Below are 23,708 nucleotides of genomic sequence, written 5' to 3' on the forward strand. Positions count from 1 at the left end.
TTATGCATTTCTCATTTTTCTTTATAACTGTCTTAATTATTTACTTTTACACATATTTTTTAAGGTATTTGTCATTTTGCAATGAAAATTTAACACTCATAGCCTGTACAAACAATGGTTTAGTTTTGTGAATAAGTTATTTAAACGCCACAATTTAGTTAGTAAAGTCCTCAACAATTTAGCTAATTTTCCCATTAGAGATTTTTTGTGATTAATTCATTGCTATATATTGCTGCGTTAATATAAATGAATATTTTTGGATTACATGAATCTGACATGGCATATATATATATATTATATATATATATGATTTTTTTTTCCCCCTCACCCAAGGCCAGCTGGTTTCCTTCTCGGTAATGAACTAAAACGATGTATCAATGGTCATTTTTCTCCCAGTTCTTCCCAATTATCACGGAAGAGGGAAGTGAGCCGAAACAAGAGACGCTGACTGACCGACGGTTTACGGCGAAACGTCATGACCGTGATTGCCGAGGCGGCGTTGTTAATGTCACGCTTAACTTCCTTATCGTCCATCACGCATTTAATGCTCACTGTTAATTATTGGAAGCCGCGGGGGGGGGGGACACATTGCCAAATCCCGAACAGCAGAGCAATTAGGACATTCTGGCCTTCCCGAGCACTCCCTTCACGTTGACAATTCCACGCTCCTGACGCCAAAACAACTCGACAGTAAAAGAGAGGGAAAGAAGGAACATGGAAAATTATTTCCTTTCTATTAATCCAAAGCAGACGTCTATGTAAATGTCCGGCCCGTTTGCGGGCGGGTTCCACCTCGGGGAACGAGGCGGCTCGGCACAGAATACCAAGGGAATGAAACTTGTGGCGTTAGTCGCTCCCGACACTGCATATTAATCAGCATTTAATAAAAAGAAAATAAATTGCCCTCCACTCCAAATATTATGAGTGTGACACGACCTTTATTTTCACTTGGCGGCAGGCTTGCCCTCCCAAAAAAATAAAATTAAATAAACAAGGGTGTTGAAAGAAGGGAGTGAATGAAAGACAGAGATATATGACTGTGGATTTATGTACATGTGCATGTAAAAATATGAATGTGAAATAAAATAAATGGAAGTTGATGAGGAGAGGGTTTTGACACGCTCCGTCTCACCTTGTCCGCAAGGCAAACTCTGGTGGTTTTCACTCCAGACACAAAATTTCCATGCTAGGCAGCCTTTTTCCACACGTGTAATTAAACAGGGAAATCACTGCTTTCTTTCAAAAAACAAAAACAAAAAAACTAGCTAAAAAACATTTAGTACTAATTAAGCGTATGACTAATCTGCATAGATATCGAAAACAAAAGAAAGAAAACTTTTACTGAATGAAAGCGGAAAAATTTGGTTCATTTGCAATCAATTCCAATGCAATAATTTCTTTTGTCCACGTTTTTTTATAGTTACAATCTTTTAACGCATAAACACTCTTCCACTTAGATCACTCATCTACACACCTTCCTATGACTAACCTTCATTTTTCTCTTTTCCAGGGCTAACCTCCACTGCTCTAGCTTCTCCTCCACTTGTTCAATTCTTTCAATCCCATATGCATTTTTTTCTTCTTTTTTTTTAAGTTAACATAAAAAGTGAGTAAATTGACTACTCAATTACTTAAATACTCATGTAACCAATTAATACTCAATTAACTAATATAAAACAAGAACTGTGCCACCTAAATACCCAAACTAATGGGCTATTTAGTCCTTAATTAACTAAAGTAATCAATTTTTAATAATTAAATAAAAATCAATTGATTACTCACTCATATTTTTACTTAAAATTCTTACTTAGAGACATACCTTAAAGCTTGCAAAGAAGTACCTGAGATTAAATGTCAAGAGGAAAAAAAAAAACATTAAAATAGGTATTTGGCATCATATAAACAATAATAAGTCGAAAAGCAGACAAGAAATAATTGCATGAGAATTGACTGCGAAAGAAAACGTAAAAACACGTCTTTGGGATTAAATGAGTTTCGCGATCCTAAACTTTATACGTCACGTTAAGGCGCAGACACAATGTTGAAAAACCATTTTATGCAATTTAACAATGCACTCTGATTTATGTACAACTGAGAAATCTGGTGAAAGCCGACCCCGAATTAAAGCCCCGAATAAAAATAGCATCTCCTCCTTTGTTATCTTAGAACAAGGCGTTTAACGTTCCTCTGTTCCAGCGCTACGCAGAAAAGAAAACTCCTGTCGCCCCGAGCAGCTCCCACATGTCAACGTGCGAACGAAAAAGGTCAGATTGGCCCCATTAAGAACCTTAATGGATGCATAAAGGTTAAAATAAAGTATATAGAGGCAGTTCCTAACTTTGCTTTCGTTTGACGTAAGCGAGAAGATTGAGTCCTGCGGCAGAACAACCTGGCGAATTTGCAAAGGCGCAATCTGTGATATATATATATATATATATATATATATATATATATATATATATATATATATATATTTTATATATGTGTTCATGACCGCTCACAATGTGGGAAATCTGAACGCGCAACAAATATATAACTAAAAGATATGAACACTAGAAAATATGAAGTTTACTAAAGATTAGATTTATTAATTGTTGTTTTGCTAAGGTTTTTACATTGCTGGATCTTATACACGCTAACATAGAAAATACCAGAATTCTACCCCAAATTTAAAAGTGAATCTTATATTTGGGGAATTACGGTATTTTTTTCCCAAAACACAAACATAATGAATTTGATGTAGAAAAAAAATTGACAACGATTGAAAAAGTCTTCGAAAATAAGCACACCACTGCACCACCTGGTGCCGAAGTTGTGCAATTACACTACACTAAAAAAAAAAAAAAACCTTCTCAATACCGTCTGTGGCTGAGACAGAAGCAATGTCAAACCGTTTCCCAGAAGCAACACTTGTGCTCAGTCAGCCACACAGTGTGGCTACTGGCAATCATCACTAGAAATGACACTGACTCGCTAAACACTAGACTTAAGTACTTGGGACACTTAAAGTCCTTTCTGCTTATAAAACGAGTCTGCTTATTTGCAGTTTTTCACACTGGATATTTTTGTCCTTTTTTTTTTAAATCTTACAACGAAAAACTCGTCACAAGTTGATGCTTTTCTTCTTTTTATTGAAGATGATTGATACAGTAGCGCAGGGGTGTCCAAACTAAAGCTTGAGGGCTATTTGTGGCCCATCATCTATTTTAATGCGGTCTGCGACATGTACTAAAATGCATGTTTTCTCCAAATTATTTTTCTCGTCTAAATTTTCTCAAAATACAGCTGGTGGATGGCCACAATTTTTTACAAGCATTTTCTGCTGTGTGTCAAAGCGCAAATTGTGATGTCACACGAATAATTAACAAGTAACGTCTCAAAAAATACCATCAGCTTTTGACTGTTTTCGTCTGTTTTTGTTTTAAATGCAGGAATTGGATTCAGATGCTCTTCAACACGGGCGGATATTTGCTGGTAGGGTTACAGGGTCTCTAAACGTTGAAAAATCCTAAAATCCTAAACTAAATGCTTTAAGAAAGATTATTAGCTTTAAAAACATAAATTATATGCGATTGATTGACTTATTTTGGTGTGCTTGCTAATAAGTAAAAAAAAAAAAACAAGTGGCCCTTCGATTTTTCTATATATGGAGCGCCCAAGAAAAAAAAAAAAGTGGACAAACTACTCGACGTACGCTATTTCCACGTTACAATGCCCAAGTCTTGTCCGCCATTTTGCCTACAGTAGACCATCAATGTAGAATGTCCTTTTGTGCTCTGTAATTGTCTTGGTATCTTCGCTGTTTTTATCCTACTTTTTCACATCTCGGGCCAAAACAAAAAGCATAAACTTCGAGCTATGCAGTTCAACCAAGAGGTAAGTCATTACAATAGAAACGAAGCCTAATATCAAAAAGTCGAAGAAAGGCGAGACCCCGACGGACATCCGTAAACCTTAGGCTTCAGTCCGTCTACCGTGTTGACCGTTATCAAGACAAAGTCCGTATTTTACCCTCACCCTCATATGTGTGCCGTTTAATATATGTATTATGATAACTATTTAGATATTTAGGAAGTCTTGAAGGGTTAATTCCGACTTATCCCGCCCCAAAAAATCGTATTACGTCGCCAGCATGGGAACGGAACTTGTTCAGACCTACTGAGGTGCACAGATGAACCAAATCTTTCACCTAAATTTTGGTTGTGCTCCAAAATGACAACTCTGGATGCAGATGCACGGTGAGTGCGAACAAGTCCACGCTGACACACTGCAGGCCTTTTTTTTTTTTTTTTTACATTTATTTTACCTGCAGGCTCTGCTCTAGCTCCAAGCCCGGTCTCAAGTTGCCTGTTTTCCTTCGTGTGAGTGTAAAGTGTATTCATATGCTCCTAGGAGAGGCCGGATTGGAAGGGGACTGTTTAGCTAGAGATAAAAATCACTTGGCACCTCGCGAGGGCCGCCATTGAAGTGCGGGACAGAGAATCGGAACGACACATCACGCGTCACGTCACAGGACCAGCCTGGCGGAGCGTCAGAGCACTCGTGGGGCACGTATTAATACGGGCTCTCCAGCTTCTCAACCGCACAGTTAATAGGGTGCATACTTTAACTTGGGGAGGAAAACGGGTAAACATTGGAAATAAACAGAAAAATATCTCTGCAAAGGGAAAATTAGACCGCTGATGACTACCGTGAATGCACCCCTTTATATGGTTTAACTATAATATATTAAAAATGCATAACATTCTATGAAGGTAGGGTGAGATCTTGGTTGGGTTTTTGGCTCAGTTAAAACTGAATTTTAATACACTGCAGGGCATTTTCGAGCATTTTGACTAAGACCCATGGGATACAGTGTTCAATGATTATATATAAACGGAAAATATACTCAATTGAAAAAAATGGTAAAAATAATGAATCCTTTCAGTAGAATGAAAATAAGAGTTAGGGTTAGGGTTACGCCTCTGATTCCTAATCATGCAACAATTTAATTGGGGTTTTGTATCAGTAAACCTGTTTAGAAGTTTGAATTTTATATTGGATCCTCTTCTATAATAAATCATTTACATAAACAACAATAAAACACTAGTTCACCGGTATACTCGTCAATGGCATCGACCCTTATCAAAATAACCCAAAATCACAACAAGGATATAAACATGGCAAAAATAAATCATTAAAACAGCATATCAACTAAATCATTCGAAGAGGCCATCATCTTATTTAGTGAAAATAAGAATGCAGCAGATATGAATACATCAGCAATAAATTTAAACAAGCACATACCTTCATCCATTCATCTGAGGTGGGCTTGAAAATGAGCATCAGACTATCTCATCCGTCCGAGTACACTTTGGACTGGTCACTTGTCAATCACATCAAAAGTAATCCCTGTCATAAATACATAAGCTAAATGTGGGAAAAAAATACAATATCACAGAAAGAAATTGTGTTTATCGCATTATTCTCATTTTTATTCTCTAATGTTATGCTTTCTGGATGCTTAGATCACTTTTTATGTAACAGGTGAAGACATGAAGACGGAAGAGCATGTGGGAGTTGCTGTTGTAATGAATGCGAAATTTCAATACAAAATACTGCACTAGTCCCACCCCTTAACCTAGAATATGTATGGAAAATTTCAAAAATAATTCATTTACATTACCCTATCAAACTGATCATTTAAAGGGGTATTTTCTCATTACGAATTTTTTTAAAATATCCCATCAAGGTCTATGATCTGACCCCTTTTCTCAACCCGAAAGACCCCCGTGACGGGAACACGGAAAGCGTGTCGCACAAAGGGCGCCTGTGCGAGAAAACACCTTCAGGGCGCAGTGTGTCTTCTGGGAAGTCGTCTAAGCTCCCCGTAAGCCGTATTACCCCGACCGACGTCAAAAGGTTTTAGCTTGTGTTTTGCCTCTGCATTAACACTATGTACAGAACCCAAATGAGTTTATTAAAAAGCGGTCAATGCTAGCAAACATCATGATCGCCAACATTTCAAGTCCACATGCCGGCCTTTGATATAGAGCCGCGCTCATACTGTATATGTTTGGCTGGACGTACGCAATAGCCAACGCCAGTTAGCGAACGGCCGGTCAGACTATAGTGAGCACTTATCCGGGTTATTTGTATTAGCTCGGCCAAAAGAGTTCTCTTATTAGAATATTAAATTTGAGTTTGCAGGACAAACGCCAAAAAGACTCAGACCGAGGCCCGGCACTTTCCGCGGCGACTCACACTATTTCAATGTGTAACGTGTCCTAACGGTTAAGCCGAAGTGAATACTTAAGCCGGGCACACACAGGCCTCCATATCTTCGGCGGGAACCACCTACGTCGCAGTTGGACCTGCCAAACCGCACGACTCAATGAGCCTGTGAGATAGACAGAGCGCCGACTGTTGCGCGCGGCCCTCGGCTACTTCGCCGCCGCGGCTTTCGGAGAGTGGTGCTAGGCTCCGCACACGAAGGGTTTGTTTCGTGATAACAGCTCTGTTTAAAAAAAAAAAAAAAACGTGGAACTTCTAAAGTCGATTAAAAATTGATTTGAACTTTGGCAAGTACATTCGAATGCATTTAAATACGTTCGCAAGTCTCGGTAGGCTAATTGCTAAAAACGTAGCTTATAAAATATGTTTGGAAAATAAGTGCGGGTAAGTAAATACTGTTAGTATTTTCACGTTATAATGACATCCATTTGGCTTTTTTTTTCTATGATGCCGCGGGATATGCACAAGTGGACTCTTTTAGCGCCAAGCGTTAACAGAAAATAAAACCTCAAAAGGCTAGCGTATTTACCATTTTCACTCATTTTATGAAAAGATTATGAAAGATTTCTATTCCTTACTTTGAATTGCATGTAGGTAATACGTGTGTTGTAAGAGTGGAAATGCTGCCATCAAATGGTCACAGTTATCATTACAGTGCTCAATTGGCTGATATTAGATCAGGGGTGTCAACTACCTTCCATAAAAAAAACCTATTTGATGAGAATTATACTATACATTACAATTATTACTATTTTAAAAGACGAAAAGTTTCGTCCATGGCACTGAGAGTTAATATACTGTGGAAGTATGGAGGGTAAAGTTTTTAGAATGCAGCCCACAAGTATGTTTAAACATATTTGCACGTACAGTTTAACGGGTTTACAAGTCATAAATGTTTACTCCACATTGGCAGCCGCAGGCTTCCGTGGAAATTTTTATAGATTAGATACATGTAATTAGAGTAGTTAGTCACAATCGCACCAGGAATTGGAACAAACTTTATGTTTGTAACTATGTGTAGGCTAATTACGACAGCATTTGGCCCACAATGTAACAAATATGCTCAAAAATTAAATGCCGGTAAGTACATATTTAGTAAATAAATAAAGGATACGTAAATAAATCAGACCTGCTCACCAGTAAGACAAACATGATCTAATACGAGCCTAAAAATCAGAATTTATTAATGATTCTAGAGGAAAATCAAATAATCATTTCCATTGTTTGCAGTAAGAACGCTTCAATAACCACGAAAAGCTTTGTAAAATCGGATACATTTGTTATTAGATTATAGTTTTACAACTGAAAAGAAATGATCAGCGATGACTTTGAATGCATCCACGTCACAAATTTCCAGCGTCCCCCCCCCCCCAAAGTCCCGGAAACGCACTTGGGCCGCCCACACACTGCATCGCATCACAAACAAGACCACTCTGGCATGGCGATGGCGCCGTGTTTACCTGGCAAGCATCTCGTTTAGTGGTCACATCCGCCCACCCTCGTCACCAAAGAGTCAACATCCCTCATTACTTCCCTACGATGCCCGGTACTCGGTCCACTTTCCGATGCCAAGATCCTCCCGTGGATCCCAGGAGGCTGCCTACTGGTTCATGGTATCGCTAAAATCAATTATGGAAGTCAAAAGTAACGGGACGTTTTTAGCTAAGATTAAAATTCTGTAATTCTCCAAATATAAAATACACCTGTGTATAAGACAGCAGTAAGTTATGTAAGTGTGTTTCAGATTTCCCACATTGTGAGAAGTCAGTGAACGCCTCTCAAGTGTAAAGTTGAATGCGGTTTTGCTCGCGACGCAGCTCGAGTTCTTTTTGCCATAAACACCCGAAGTTGCGCTTCATCCATGTTTCACCAAGTATATGGCAAAAGACTGCAATTAATAAACGAGTCGAATGGAATACATTTTCGTATTCTCTAACGGAAGCACTTGCTTTCAATTGAATAAAGTGGAGACATCAAAAATTCGACATGATCTCTCAGTTTTACTCATATTTCTGTGTGTGAACAAGGATGGACTCGGACGGTGGTTCAGCCTGCTCACTTCTTTTATTACAAATAATTCATAACAACCTCAGCTAACACGAGTTGCTGCTCATGACATTAAAGACAAAAGTAATCTATTACTTGGTACTCAAATTGATACCTTAGGCACTAAATAAAAAAAATGTTTTTTTAATGACTAATGTAATTGATTACTTATGTTTGCGTACAGAAATCAACCAATTTCTTCATTACTTGTGTATTAAATTCATTTTTCATGCTTTTAATGACCTAAAGTACCTAAAGCAATCAATTACTCTGCTTACAAGAAATAGTCAAATACTTCATTTCATAACAGCCATTTTAAAAACGTTTTCAGTCAAATGTTAGAAATGAAATTAAATAATTAACTATTTTAGTACTTAAATAATCATTTACTAACCCAAAGCCATTGATAACATCACTAAAGTAATTGCTTTAGTACTTGATTTCCTACCTAAAGGAATTGATTAACTTAAATGTATAATAGTAAAATTGACAAAAAATATAAATAAATTCCTTGGATTGAATACTGGATTCTAAAAAGAACATAAAAAAATGTTTTAGGTATTGAATGAATTCATCATTTTGACGTCACTGTCACCCCTCAAATCTCCCCACTCAAAACATTCACAGCACAGCTTTGCTTACCTGACAATGACTTTGTCATTTTACTTGTTTTTAAAGTGTCCATAATCCACATTTGACTTCAATGAAGCAGCACGACCCAATTCTTCATTTTTAATCCACAGTGCGTTGTTTTTTTTTTTCAAAATTGCTTTCTGTCCAAACATTTCCATCCTTCCTCCTCCTGCACCAAGGTGTTTTGCTTCAAATTAACCAATCTATTCAGGTGTGATTTCTGTAGGAGTGCGCCACACTGCCCCCAAGAGGCCAAGGCATGCGCAAGAGGAACAGCACATTTAACAATGCACCACTCTAAAAAAATATGAGACCACAAGGGAAATGCCTTTATTAAATTAAATAAAACAATGATTTGACTTATATCTTTAAACAAAATACTAGATTGGTCATTTTAAAATAATGAATAAATAAAGACGGGTTTTTTTTGTGGGGGAGGCAATGCATACAATAATTTCTAAATCTAGTTTCTCTCCTGTGTAAAATGACTTTTTGTCTCATTTTATAGTTCGAAGGATCCAAGATATCATCACATTCTCATAAATCGTTCTCCGTGTTCAACGTGAAGGGAGGAATGGTGTTTTTAAAGCATCACAAAAAAATGACATAGGATCATTAATAATTGGACTCTTGTAAACAAAAATATCAAGCAAACAATTTGGGAGTCCGGTTGGTGTGCAAATGGCAAAAAGGTTGTCATGGATATAAGGCTCATTCTGAAATTCCATTTAAAGAAAATATACTTTTTTTTAACTGACATCAACTGTTCATATGTACATAACATGTGCATATCTTACACTCTGTATTATATATTACTACTTATGATTTATAATAAAAGTCTAATTTCCAGACATTTATGGAATAATTAATCTAATCATGGATGGATGGATGGATGGATGGATGGATGGATGGATGGATAGATAGATAGATAGATAGATAGATAGATAGATAGATAGATAGATAGATAGATAGATAGATAGATAGATAGATAGAGATAAATACAAATAGATAGAGATAAATAGAGATAGACAGACAGACAGACAGACAGACAGACAGACAGACAGACAGACAGACAGATAGATAGATAGATAGATAGATAGATAGATAGATAGATAGATAGATAGATAGATAGATAGATAGATAGATAGATAGATAGATAGATAGATAGATAGATAGATAGATAAGAGATGAATACAAATAGATAGAGATAGAGATAGACGAACAGACAGACAGACCGACAGACAGACAGACAGACAGATAGATAGATAGATAGATAGATAGATAGATAGATAGATAGATAGATAGATAGATAGATAGATAGATAGATAGATAGATAGATAGATAGATAGATAGATAGATAGATAGATAGACAGACCGACAGACACAGACAGACAGATAGACAGATAGAGATAGATAGATAGATAGATAGATAGATAGATAGATAGATAGATAGATAGATAGATAGATAGATAGATAGATAGATAGATAGATAGATAGATAGATAGATAGATAGATAGATAGATAGATAGATAGATAGATAGATAGATAGATAGATAGATAGATAGATAGTCTGTTTGCTTAGTTCCGAATAATTCCATTGGTATTTCTCATAAATGTTATTCATTTACAAAGCAGGACATTTTGAAGCATGCCCAAAACACATTGATGGTTTAAATAAAGGCTGCAATTGAAAATTCTTGCAGACTGCTCCGCAATTTTTCTTTTCCTTTTAGGTTCATTGCATCTTCTCTCGCTGGCCTTATCTAGATGAAAACATCACACATTTCAGAGCTCTAGTTACCATCGGCTTGATCTGTAGACAGCGAGGAAAGAAAAGGAAATCAAATCCGGCTGGCCGTGAGACAAAAAGCCGCGCCGCCCTCATTAGACCATCTTGCACCATTTATTTAGCTGCACAAATGCACCGCCGCGTTATGCTTGGACATCCTCCGCCGCCGGGCACGAGTAGCGTTACGCTGCGTCAGAGCTTTTCTCCTTCAATCTCCGCTCCCATCGCACGGCGGCGGGTTTTCCAGCGGCACGAGCCACCTGCTGACAACTGCCGTTCGGAGCCTCCAAAACCACCCGCTCGCATACGCGCGCCGTCCCTGACTTAAACCCAAACAAGCGCTCGACATTAAGGTGCGGATCTGTCATTAGTTAGCTTGGCCCGGCTGCTTGAGACCATTGTTATTGTTAAAGCCGGGCCTGTTTGCACAAGTCATATCTTCGGAGGGAAACGGTACTCCTTTGTGGCTTTTTGGACTGGGCCTGAGTGGATCGGGTTTCCTCCGGCTTTCCCTACCCCCTCGTACACCGCGGTTTGATCGGCTAATGCACATATTTTAATCAGCGGCACGTCAAGCTGCCGGGAAAAAGTGAGCAGACATCAAGTGATCATTTGTGTTTCGGAGTTTGACTCATTCTGCCTACTTCATTAGGGACGCTTGGTATAAAAGTTGATTTTCCGTCGAAAGCCAAGTTTCCGACGAGCCGTCCAGCTCGGCTGAATTCACCATGGTACGTCAATCTTGACCGGGCTGGGTGTCTGGATGAGGTTGTGTCGACCATTTACGGCATATCGTGTGACATCGTAGCGCGCGCCGTTTAATTAAAGTAAGATGACGTGACGGAGCGGAACAGCATGAGACTGCAATATAAGGGCTCATCTCGTTTCAGCTTCAGCCTTGTACCTCAAGAAATTATGTCGATTCATCATGCACGGTGGAAGAGTGGTTAGCATATCTGCCTCACAGTTCAGAGTCCTGAGTTCGGTTGCCTCGCTTTGGCCCTCCTGTGTGGAGTCTGCATGTTCTCCCCATGCCCATGTGGGTTCGCTTTGGACTTCCTACCATTATTCCAAAAACATCCACAGGAGATGTGTAAGACACTCTAAATTGTCCTTTGGTGTGATTGGTTGTTTGTCAGGGTGTCCCCCAGCTGGGATAGGCACCAGCAAGCCAGCGACCCTAGTGAGAGATAAGTGGCTATCGAAAATGGATGGATGGGTAGTTATAGACAAAATATATATTTTTTTGTTTTAATGCTGAAAATGGTGAGATCATTTTTCGTGTCACTCCGCCCACCAACCGTCGCCACGGCAACTGTGCAAAAAAGAAAAACAAGCTACCTCATAAACAGTAAGGGATTATAATGCTTATGAATAACACAATATGGAAGAAAAAAAGTAAAATTTTTCTCCAAATGAACCTCCTCAACTTTCTTCAACATAGTTCATCATCCAGTAAAATGGCAGCAAAGCAATACTTTTAAATGAAGTTCCTCAACTGTCTTCAAAATATCTTCAAAGTACTTTTGTTTATTGCTAATTCGCCAACACCTGGACATTTTCTGAAGCAAAATCGTTTCGTCAAGTCGGATACCGGAATTAGATACTAAATAAGAAGCAGACAAGAGATTTGCTAAAATGATGGATGGTCAACAGTGTCATCCTCCGACACGAGGAGTTGCCTGGGTCTTCCCTAAGTGTTGCTCAAACAACATGAGATGCTGAATGACGTTGTGTCAACAAACACCCGGTGCTCAGACGCTCAGATCAGAGCGTGACAGCGGCGCAGGAGCTCCAGGAGGCCATTCATCACGTCAGACTTTCTAAGAATGGCAGATGGCACCTATCTGAAGGCTGCACACACCCAGACATGAGATGCTTTCCTCAAATTCTCTCCATTTCCTAAGAATTTCGACACACGACGTATAAAACGCCACTACGGTTTTTATAAGGCGTTTTTGACTGGAGGAGTTTTCTAGAGCGGCGGTTCTCAAATGGGGGTACGGGTACCCTTGGGGGGAAGGAAACAGACATGCAAAAATCCTTGAAAGATAATGATTCAAATAATTAAATATTTCAGAAAAATATGAGTTCATAAAACAGTTTTTATTGTCAGTAGGTTGTTTAATTTCATTTTAAAAAAAAATCCAGATTATCCCCCATTACTTAAAATGGTTTAACCCAATGTGCCACTTCTCGTTACCTGTCAATTTATGAATTTATGATTTATTTTTTGTGAATCGATCTCTACTATAATCCCAAAAGAGGACACTAAGTTGTTTATATAGTTTTATGTGGATATTATATATATATATATATATATATATATATATATATATATATATATATATATATATATATATATATATATATATATATATATATAATTTGTGTGTAAATAAATGAGATCTTGATGCTCTCTAGCTCTTTTGCAAAAGATTGTTTTTGACTGAGAGCCTTTTTGTGGACAAATATTTATTAATAATTTTGTTCATGATTTATTTTTCTTAACAGATCTCTACTGTAACCCCAAAATAGGATTTGATCATTTCTGTGGACACATACTTATTTATAATTATTTATTTTTGAGATCTGACACTTTATATTGATTATTTTTTTGTGAACAAATACAAATAAAGTTCGAAAAGTTCTAAAGTTTAATCACTCAGACAGTTATTACATGTTTTGAATTTTTGAACCAAAAATGCTTTGCGCTGGTAAGTGTTACTTGGCTGAAAACATATTTCATATCTATGTTTATTTTTCATCTTTACAATTCAAGATAATACAACACAAAAAAGACCGAGGGACATTTACTTAGCGTACTCTGATATGAGGTCAAATCTGCTTCGTTTTTATTGCAATAAATTACCAGAACTGCGATAATAAACATGGCCGCCGTCCATACAGTATCAAAAGTCTGAATTATTATCCTGGCAAGGACATTTATTTAAATAGCTTTTGCATTAGCGCTCAATGCGGCGTACCTAATGTTTCGACCGGTGAACGGCGTCAAGCCCATCGACACGAAATGAAACAAAGTACTATTGACGTTTAAACTGTCAGTTTTGACAATGGAACATAAATACGTCTCCATTATATGGAAATATGAGCTGTAGCCATCTTATACTTCATGAGCGTAAAAGTCCAAATGCAAAGTGGCCCTGCAGGGACTCCCTGAAAGAAAAGCAGAGAGTTTAGCAGTTGACTCTCAGTGTTTGCTCAAATTTTGACGCTGTAGCTTCAAGTCAAGATGAGAAGTTTCCCAAGACGTCATTCTGTCTTGCCGCCTTCGGCTCCAAATGCATTTACTCAGGCGGAAGCGTACCCAAAGGGGTAAAACCACTTGACTGGGATCATCTAATGTAGTTCTTCTCTAATCGTGAAAATGTGATGTGTATTTACAAAAAATTAAGAATTGGCTTTTTTTTCAGGCAATGTGATGCATTTGATTTTTTTTTCAGTTTTAGACTAACCTGCAACCCAGGGGTGTCAAACTCCTCTAAACTAGTGGGCTGCATGGAAACTAACGTAAAATTATATATACAATTATGTAACTTTGAAATAACAACTTCAAGTTTATTATTCTTTCTTAAAATCAAACAAGTTCAACATCGATATTTATCATAAAATGTAAACATTACTTTTCATCGTAAAACATTTCAAGTTTTTCACGTTAAAAAATTCTGCTCATTTTTATACTTTGCCAAATCATCTCGCGGGCCGGTTTGAACCACTTTGTGGCCCAAAATTGGCCCGAGGGCCATATGTTTGACACCAATACTGTAACCGCTATAAACACTGGAAAAAGTAGCTAACAGTGTATTAAAGTTAATCTCCAATGTTATTTTTTCCTTTTGTTATTGTTAAAAAAGGATACAGTTTTAGGTATATGGATGAATTTTTGCAGATATTTTTATTTTTGGTACATGTAGGAGAATGGGGGGGGATGCAAAATGTTTTCTCTTTCCAAAGCAATGATGTACTTCAGAGTGATTTGGAAACCTTGCCTGAATTACAGTGTTTTGGTATTGACAGGCCACAGGTGTCAAAATCAAGGTCTGGAGGCCAATCCTTAATGACTTTAGGTTGTTGGTTTTTTTTGCTAACGTGCCAAAATTTCAAATTGTCTTCAACTTCTAATACATACATTTAATTTTTGATAAACAACCACTTTTTTGTAACCTAAAAGTCACTATATGAGTCACTATAACACAATTTAACAATAAGTTCCTTCATGTTCCAATTAATTTGCTCTTAATGTTGAAAATCAAAAAATTAACATTGGCCCTGTGTTACATTAGCTGTGCTAGTACCTACAGAAATCTTGCTAAAATCTCACATACCCCCTGAAGTGCCTTCATGTACCCCTCGGGGGTACTCCTACCCCCATTTGAGCGCCACTGATTATGTATGTACCGCTTTGGTGGCAACCACACTTGACTTTTAATCTTTCGGGACCTAGCAACCTCAAAGTCCAATAATTAGCCTCATGGGGTACATTAGAGTAGAATGAACCTTCCAGGATATGCTGTAAATTTTCTCAGTGCGGCTGCTGCAGAAATGCAGACGGATTCCTTTTAAAGCGTTGTCAAGCAAATCTAATCAGTCACGCATCTGCAAAAAGTTAGTTTTGAAATGAGTTTTTATCAAACCCGTGCAAGGGCTGATCTTATGTCTGTGTAGGAGGATGAGAGGAAGTGTGTTCAACCATATGTTGCTGTGTTTATGTGGATGTTCCGTAGGAGTGGAGGTCATTTGAACCGACACGCTGTTTTGTAAGCATATGTAAATTTGACAGTTGAGAACGTGAAATTGTCGGTGCTGTTCGTTGTTGATTTGTTTTCTCGTAATTAAAAGTACTTTACCTTCCAAAAAGCGGTAAGGTTTGTTTGGGGGCTCGTCGAGAAGCAGAAATACACAAAATTATATTTAAAGGGATTTGCAATCGCATACGTTACATTATATATGCATGCAAAGTGGGTGGTGCTATTATTTAATTTTATATTATTATTAATTTGAATATTTAGGATTCAATAAATGGATGGCGCCTAAAAGACAACCGATGTGTTTTCACTCATTTTTAAGTCTACTTCCTGAGTCTAGTTTTCAAGTCTACTTTCCGAGTCTAGGTTCATGAGTCTGGTTTTCGATGCTCATTGCAGTTGGATTTTATGATCCAAGGAAAAAGGCTTTGTTTTTGTCATGTGGAATTTAACTGCAATAAAGATAATATTTTCATCATTTTCTTTTAGTTTCAGGCACTTTGGTGCTCTCGCTCCTTTTTTTTCCGTTTTAGACTAAGCTGTAACCCGTACAAATGCGATAAAAATAATTAACACTTGTTGAAAGTTGATTTATATTGCGTTTTTCTGTTAATGTTAAAAAGGATACATGTACTTAAACAATTTTCATCAATAATAATCTTATTTATATGGTACAGTATCGACTGGAGGAGGGGGGGGCGCGAAAAGTTTTCTCTTTTCTAGGGGGGATTGGCAAAATATAGTTGAGAAACGCCGCTCTAATACAACTGTTTTCCTGTGAAAAAACTGTTGAACAAAACGATTAAATCTTACTCATTGTTAGCCATTATTTTTCTTTTGGGCTTCTATATCAATATTTATAATAATAACTATGCACTAAAGTCATCGATTACTTTACTACCTTATTACACAATGTAATTGATTACTTAAATTATTTAAGAATGAATTTAGTATCAGACATTTTTACAACAAGCGGCACAGAAAATGACAAATTCTGATACATTCTTCCATTGTCCTTTCACTCCCTTCCTGTCTGATTCTCTCCATCCGCTCTGCTTTTCTTCTGCGCACACCTCCATTAGCCGTATTTACTCTTTCGGAGAGTAAACAGCCGGTTTTCCACCAGGCTGCCACAGCTCTGTGACTCAAAGCGTTCACGCCTCGCTCGCTGCGCAAACGGCGTCACATTTTGAGCAGCTCGCGTAGCGGCACGCGACTTCAACGCTCTTAGCCTTCTTATTTGTGTTTAAAATGAGTATCTTAAATATACATGCATAGGTGCTTCGTGTTTTTAAAACCACAAATCGCTCAGTGAGAAAATAAGATTACAGGAGCGGCAAACAACATGTTGCACCCCAAGCCAAAACCATGAGCGCATAGAAGGAGTTCTGCATGTTAAAATAAAGGCTGTGGGTGTGTGCAATCTGCAAGCGGCAACGCCGAAATGACCTGACATCTGCAAACTATTAAAAGCAACTTCAGGTAGCACATGTTGTCCACATTAGCTCCGAGCCAGATTTACATTTCCACATCTCCACTAAGCATAATAAACAATCAAATGGGGCGTGTGCAGGCAGGTTCACTTGACTGACCGCTGCGGAGCGTTTTGTGTTGCGCAGTGTTTAGCTGATGGACTCATGTGTACGCGAAGAGCCGCCAAAAAGTTTTTCGATGAAGAAAAGGAAATTCGAATTGCGTAAAATGCTTTGTTTATATTTGACTTCCATCCAGTTCCTAAGCGCTAAGGTCACGGGTGAGGTGAAGCCGATCCCGGCTGACTTTGGGCGAGAGGCAGGAGATACCTTGGACTGGTCACTAGTCCATGACAGGACAAGATAACCATTTACACATTTACGCTTAAAGGATATTTAAAGACTAATGTATTGTATAATAAATCCATGCAGAGAAGGCCGGAGCCAAGATTCAAATCCTAAATCTCGAAACTGATAGAAGGTTATTAAAGGATAATGTATCATTATATATACCATATTTTGTACACTAAAGCGCACCACAGTATAAGGCACACCTTCAGCGAATGGCCTATTTTAAAATTGTTTCCATTCGTAAATAGGGCGCACCGCATTATAAGGTGCATAGAATAGAAGCTACACTAGTGACCGGTTTTGTGTGATGCATCCACTAAGTGGAGTTGCGCACCTTCAGAGAATGGCCTATTTTAAAATTGTTTCCATTTGTAAATAGGGCGCACCACATTATAAGGTGCATAGAATAGAAGCTACACTAGTGACTGGGGTTGCGTGATGCATCCACTAAGTGGAGTTGTGCACCTTCAGAGAATGGCCTATTTTAAAATTGTTTCCATTCGTAAATAGGGCGCACCGCATTATAAGGTGCATAGAATAGAAGCTACGCTAGTGACCGGGGTTGCGTGATGCATCCACTAAGTGGAGTTGCGCAAAAGAAAATGTCAACAAAACAAAACAGATAAGTCAGTTAAACGTCTTTATTAGGCGATCATAAATTAAGAATAAAGATGATTTGTGGAAAATACAATCCAAAGATTATATTAAAAGACCATTTGGATTTTATGTATTTTTAAATAGTTTTCTCGTCCCCACAAATTTTCATTTGTGGAATTTTGCACAAGTTATATAGTAATATATAAGTTATATATTTTTCCCTTATAAAAAGAAATTACATTTTTGTTTCATTTCACATGATTTTTACAGTGATTTGGGGGCAATATATCAGAGCTATATCATTGTTTCTCAGACATATACCAATACAAGATTTAATATATACAGTTTAGTTTAACATAATGACAAAAATGTGAAGAAAGACCTTTTGTTTTGATTCATTTAAGTACTGTTGAGCAGAACTTACTTGAGTATCGGTGGCTGGTATTGGCAGTTTTCACAACTACACAGTGCTGTCAAAGAAAGGTCAGTATATTATACTTGGTGTTGGAACTCATCCCTCCCCATCTTTGTTTTTGTTTGTTTGTATTCATATGTTTAAAAACGACGCTGATCTACATGCCTGTTATTTAAATCATTTGATAAATATACATAGATATTTTTTCTAATGAAATAAAATGATGGTTTTGGACAAACTTGCATAGTTATTCAAAAATGATCGAATGCTAAGAAATTACAGTCTAGTATTCGAAAGATTTTATTAAAATGTTTGTATCTACAAGGGAAAAATGTAGCAGTCAGCACTATGAACATAATCCTATCGCTGAAACGTAATGAAACAAATCAGAAGCCGAGTTGGCCAAGTGCAGCTGTATAACCGCTGAGCTCGTTTGTGGGTTGTGATAGGCGGCTGTCGCCCCCTATTGGCAAACACTAAGTACTGAAACTACAAGTGGCTTAGATTTCTTAATGCACAGCACAAAATTACAGTTTCAATCATAAATATTTTATGAATTATTTATAAAATTACTGAAAATGTTAAATTTCAGGTAAATTATATATTGTTGAGGATATCTAACGCGATCAGTCAGGATGTGAGCGTGCTGGTACACAAGAGGAGAAAGTGATGGGCTCAGATTCCATCACGTTGACGTCACACGCAGCCCACCAATCACAGCCGGGCTTTCCCGCGCGCCATGGTAACGCTCTTATAAAGCGCGCGTGCGAGCAACTTTGCACTTCAGAGCACTCACGCTTTTCTGGGATTCTATTTGGAGACGAGCAAGGAGAACTTTGCCATACATTTGATCCTATCATCGAAGCCGAGTTTTGTTTTTGTGGATCCACGCGGATCTTCGGATGCTCACGCACAGAGAGGGACATCCCTGCAAGTTTTAAAAACTTCGAGCAGATTCACTGCGGCAAGGCGAAGTCGAAGACTTTCCTTGACGCGAGGCGTTCACGGTCCCGTTTTCACGCGCGAGCTTGGCAGCATCCCGTTTCTCGTATGAATCTTCTCGACCCCTACCTGAAGATGTCGGAGGAACAAGACAAGTGTCTCTCCGATGCTCCGAGCCCGAGCATGTCCGAGGACTCGGCCGGCTCCCCGTGCCCGTCCGGTTCGGGTTCCGACACCGAGAACACGCGGCCGTCGGAGAACGCGCTGCTCCGAGTGGAGGCGGCTCTGGGGGACTTCAAGAAGGACGAGGACGACAAGTTCCCCGCTTGCATTCGCGACGCCGTGTCCCAGGTGCTCAAGGGCTACGACTGGACCCTGGTGCCCATGCCGGTTCGCGTAAACGGATCTACCAAGAACAAACCTCACGTGAAGAGACCCATGAACGCATTCATGGTTTGGGCTCAGGCTGCGCGGAGGAAGCTGGCTGACCAGTACCCGCACCTGCACAACGCCGAACTCAGCAAAACCCTGGGAAAACTCTGGAGGTAAGTTCGATCATCTAACTCCAACTTTTGAAACACTTCCACGTGACCGATCTCATTTTTTTTAATTTTTTTTTTATGCAGACTTCTCAATGAGGGCGAGAAGCGGCCGTTCGTGGAGGAAGCCGAGCGGCTCCGCGTGCAGCACAAGAAGGATCACCCCGACTATAAGTACCAGCCGAGGCGGAGGAAGTCGGTGAAGAACGGGCAAAACGAGGCGGAGGACAGCGGCGAGCAAACTCACATTTCTCCCAACGCCATCTTCAAAGCGCTGCAGCAGGCGGACTCGCCAGCCTCCAGTCTGGGAGAGGTGCATTCTCCCGGGGAGCACTCAGGTGAGCTTTCATTCAAAATTTTCTATCGTTACCATTTTTGTTCCTTTATTATAGGGCGACGTTCGTGACGTGATTTATTCATATTCATTTTAGACCAAAACAAAAACAAAACAAATGTAAAAGCGAAAAAAAAATGCATGGTGTCCAAAATACGGCCAGGGGGCCATTCGTGGACCACCATGCACTCTGGTGGCCAGTGGCATTTATGAAAAATGCATTTCGACATGGCCCGCAATGTATTTTTTTTTTTAAAAGATACTTTTTAATGTGTGAGTAAAAACTCTAAATTGCCTTGAATTTGCATTTTTTTCTGTCAAAAATAACTACAATATATTATATGTGAAATTGCTTGCTTGTTTCATTTTCACTTTTACTGCTTAATAATTTCAAGTAAAATAATGATAATAAATTTAGATTAATTCAGCCATCAGGGGAAAAAAAAATTGGAACACCATTGCTTTAACGTGTTACTTCCTGTATTATGTCCTCTCATATTTCAATATAACAAAAAACACCTGAATTTTATAATAAATATTAAAATATAGTCAAAGGCAGTAAAGCATGATGTTAGTAAGCTTCATTTTCAGCTGTAACAAGTAAATATTTTCTCTGTCGATTGATAATATTTTTATCACATCAATACTGTCAAAAAACACTCCTCCACTTACTGAAGACTGAAAATATTTTCTGGTCTTGGTCATGTGATGTGCGCAAGTTGAACATTGGTTATTAGCTGAGTCATGTGACGTCAGAAAATGGTAAAAATGTGTTTTTAAAGGTAGTATATATGGATTAAAAAAAAAGCTAAATTAAGAATGGATAAAATATTAATATGTACAATGTTGTTCATTAGTGCAAAGGGCCTGGCCTAGTAAGTGACATCATGAACTTCACCCTGATATATATATATATATATATATATATATATATATATATATATATATATATATATATATATATATATATATATTATTGTCCTGTGCATGGTCGTTATGAGCGTGTTAATCTTGTGCTCGTAAGTAAAAGTATCACAAACCAAACCTGAAATCGGCAGGTTCCCAGGGACCCCCGACCCCGCCCACCACCCCCAAAACCGACGTCAGCTCAGTCAAGCTGGACCTGAAGCGCGAGGGCGGCCTCCGATCCCTCCCCGACGGCAGCGGGCAGCGCCAACTGAACATCGACTTCCGCGACGTGGACATCGGCGAGTTAAGCAGCGACGTCATCTCCCACATCGAGACCTTCGACGTCAACGAGTTCGACCAGTACCTCCCGCCCAACGGCCACCCCGGTTCGGCGAGCGGACCCGGGACGCCGGCGGCCTACGCCGGCGGCTACGGCATCGGCGGCGGCGCTCCGGTCAGCCCCTCGGCGGCCTGGATGCCTAAAACCGCCAACCAGCAGCACGCCCTGGCCGCCCTGGGGGGCAACGGCGCCGGGCCCGAGGCGGCTCAGGCTCAGCACAGGACCCAGATCAAGACGGAGCAGCTGAGCCCCAGCCACTTCAGCGAGCAGCAGGGCTCCCCGCAGCACGCGGCCTACAGCCCCTTCAACCTGCAGCACTACGGCACCGCCTCCTACCCGCCCATCTCCAGGGCGCAGCAGTACGACTTCAACGACCACCAGGGCGGCGCCGCCTCCTTCTACAGCCACGCGGGGGCGGCTCAGGGTTCGGGCCTCTACTCGACTTTCAGCTACATGAGCGGCCCCGGCCAGAGGCCCATGTACACGCCCATCGCCGACAACGCGGGGGTGCCGTCCGTCCCCCAGGGCAGCCCGCAGCACTGGGAGCAGGCGCCCGTTTACACCCAGCTCACCAGGCCCTGAGCCCCGCCCCCCCGCCAAACCCCGCCTCCCAAAAATCTACGGCCGCGTCCCCTTTCCGCGACGAAGAGTGGGACTTGTGATCGGCTCACCCCGTGCCTTGCTATTGTACCCTGATAGAATCTTTATAGATATATATATATATTTTTAGAGAGATGGAAAAAAAAATCCTCCGTGAGGATTTGATTGTTAATATTTCTGTAGGTACTGTTTTTTTGTCTTCATACGCTGGGTTGTCTTTGAAGGTTGCCTGATAAAAATGTTGTTTTAAATCAATCCGATAACTAACGTCTGCTTTTTGATTTCTTTGCTGTTTTTTTTTTGGTTTTTAACTCATTCAATGCCATTGACGCCTATAGACGTCAAAGGTCTATTTTTGAAGTTTTTTTTCATGTGTTTACAAGTTTGACTAAGAGAACGGCTGGCACTAAATGAATTAAGTATGAAATGTAAGTCTGTTATTTTACTGCAGTTCTAAAGTAATCGATAACCAATTACCTATTCTTGATTATTTTAATATTTTATTCCGTCATCGACTTCGTGCTTGATTACCTAAATAAATCGACTACTTTTTATTTCATTAAACGCTCCTGTTTTGGGAACCGTTCTCGAAATAATTACTTTAGTATGTAATTATTTAGGATTCTTGATGGCCTCGGTACTTAACCATATTTAGTAATTGAGTACATAATTCATTTAGTAACAGCATTTTGTAGACATTCATTCGGTAAAGTTTGAAGAAAAATACAAACAACGTTCCCTCGATGGAATGTCTGGACGCATAAAAATATGTCTTTGGGATTGAATGAGTTATTGGGTTATCAGAAAATATGCCCGCGTTTAAATTACATATTTTGTCATTTTCGCACCACCCGTGCCTTGGATTCGGTTCATTTTCTCCAGCTTTTGTAAAAGTGTGTGACTATGTGTGTGTGTGCGTGTGTGTGTGTGCCAACAGCTGAGATTACACTTACCGTCCAGCAGCGTGTGTTTGACAGCTACAGGAAGTCACCTTTGACCTCTGGGGTCCCCCTCCTGCTGTCTCCTTCCGCGCTGATACGCCCCAATCCTTCAGCTTTTCCCTGTTCATAAAACTATTTATTTATTTCCTTTAATTTTATTATGTGAATTATTTTGCCTTCTTGTCGTATTATTATAACTTTTTTTTTCAACGTACGCAGCATATCTCATCGTTGTCGTTTGGATTTTAAACCCAGGAGGTACTAATAGAAAATGGTACATGCTGTAATCATCTTTTTTTTCTTTATTTATCTTACTTAAATCTCTATTTTAAGTATGTATTTGCTTTTGTTTGTGTTTTGGGGGCTGTTTTAAAAATGTTATTTGTGATTTGTCCTTATGTTGAACTAAGGCTGAAAGAACTGGAAAATATATTCTTTGGAAGGTTTTCACATTGTATATGTTTTGCTTTTTTTTCCCCCACCTCTTAGCATCAGTTTTCTGTGCCACCCATTTGTGCTTTTTTTTTTTTTTTGGGGGGGGGGGGGGGGAGTATTTGTACTGTCTTTAAAGAATCTTTTGTATCTGTATTTGCAATAAAAATGAAAATACTTTTAAACAGCAATAGTTTTCATTGTGTTGGAGAGAGTTAACATGCAAGTGCCAAGTCATCCACTCGTGTTTGTTTGCCCAAAGTCTAGTTTTTTTTATCCCGCCCCCCCCCCCCCCCCCCCCCACCCCACCCCCCGGTTTGTATTTGCAG

General features: G+C 39.2%; 1 protein-coding gene across 1 annotated transcript; it reads left to right on the top strand.

Annotated features, from left to right (window-relative positions):
• Positions 1-19,142: 19,142 nt before the first annotated feature.
• LOC148409747 (transcription factor Sox-9-B-like) lies at positions 19,143-23,474 on the top strand. The gene is made up of 3 exons (XM_088438581.1): positions 19,143-19,829; positions 19,911-20,161; positions 21,216-23,474. Exons 1-3 carry the CDS (start codon positions 19,393-19,395, stop codon positions 21,986-21,988), a joined length of 1,461 nt encoding a protein of 486 aa, XP_088294707.1. The 5' UTR covers positions 19,143-19,392; the 3' UTR covers positions 21,989-23,474.
• Positions 23,475-23,708: the final 234 nt, after the last annotated feature.

This window comes from Hippichthys cyanospilos, chromosome 17, assembly GCF_059441005.1.
Source record: "Hippichthys cyanospilos isolate Australia breed blue-spotted pipefish chromosome 17, RoL_Hcya_1.0, whole genome shotgun sequence".
Lineage (NCBI taxonomy): Eukaryota > Metazoa > Chordata > Actinopteri > Syngnathiformes > Syngnathidae > Hippichthys > Hippichthys cyanospilos.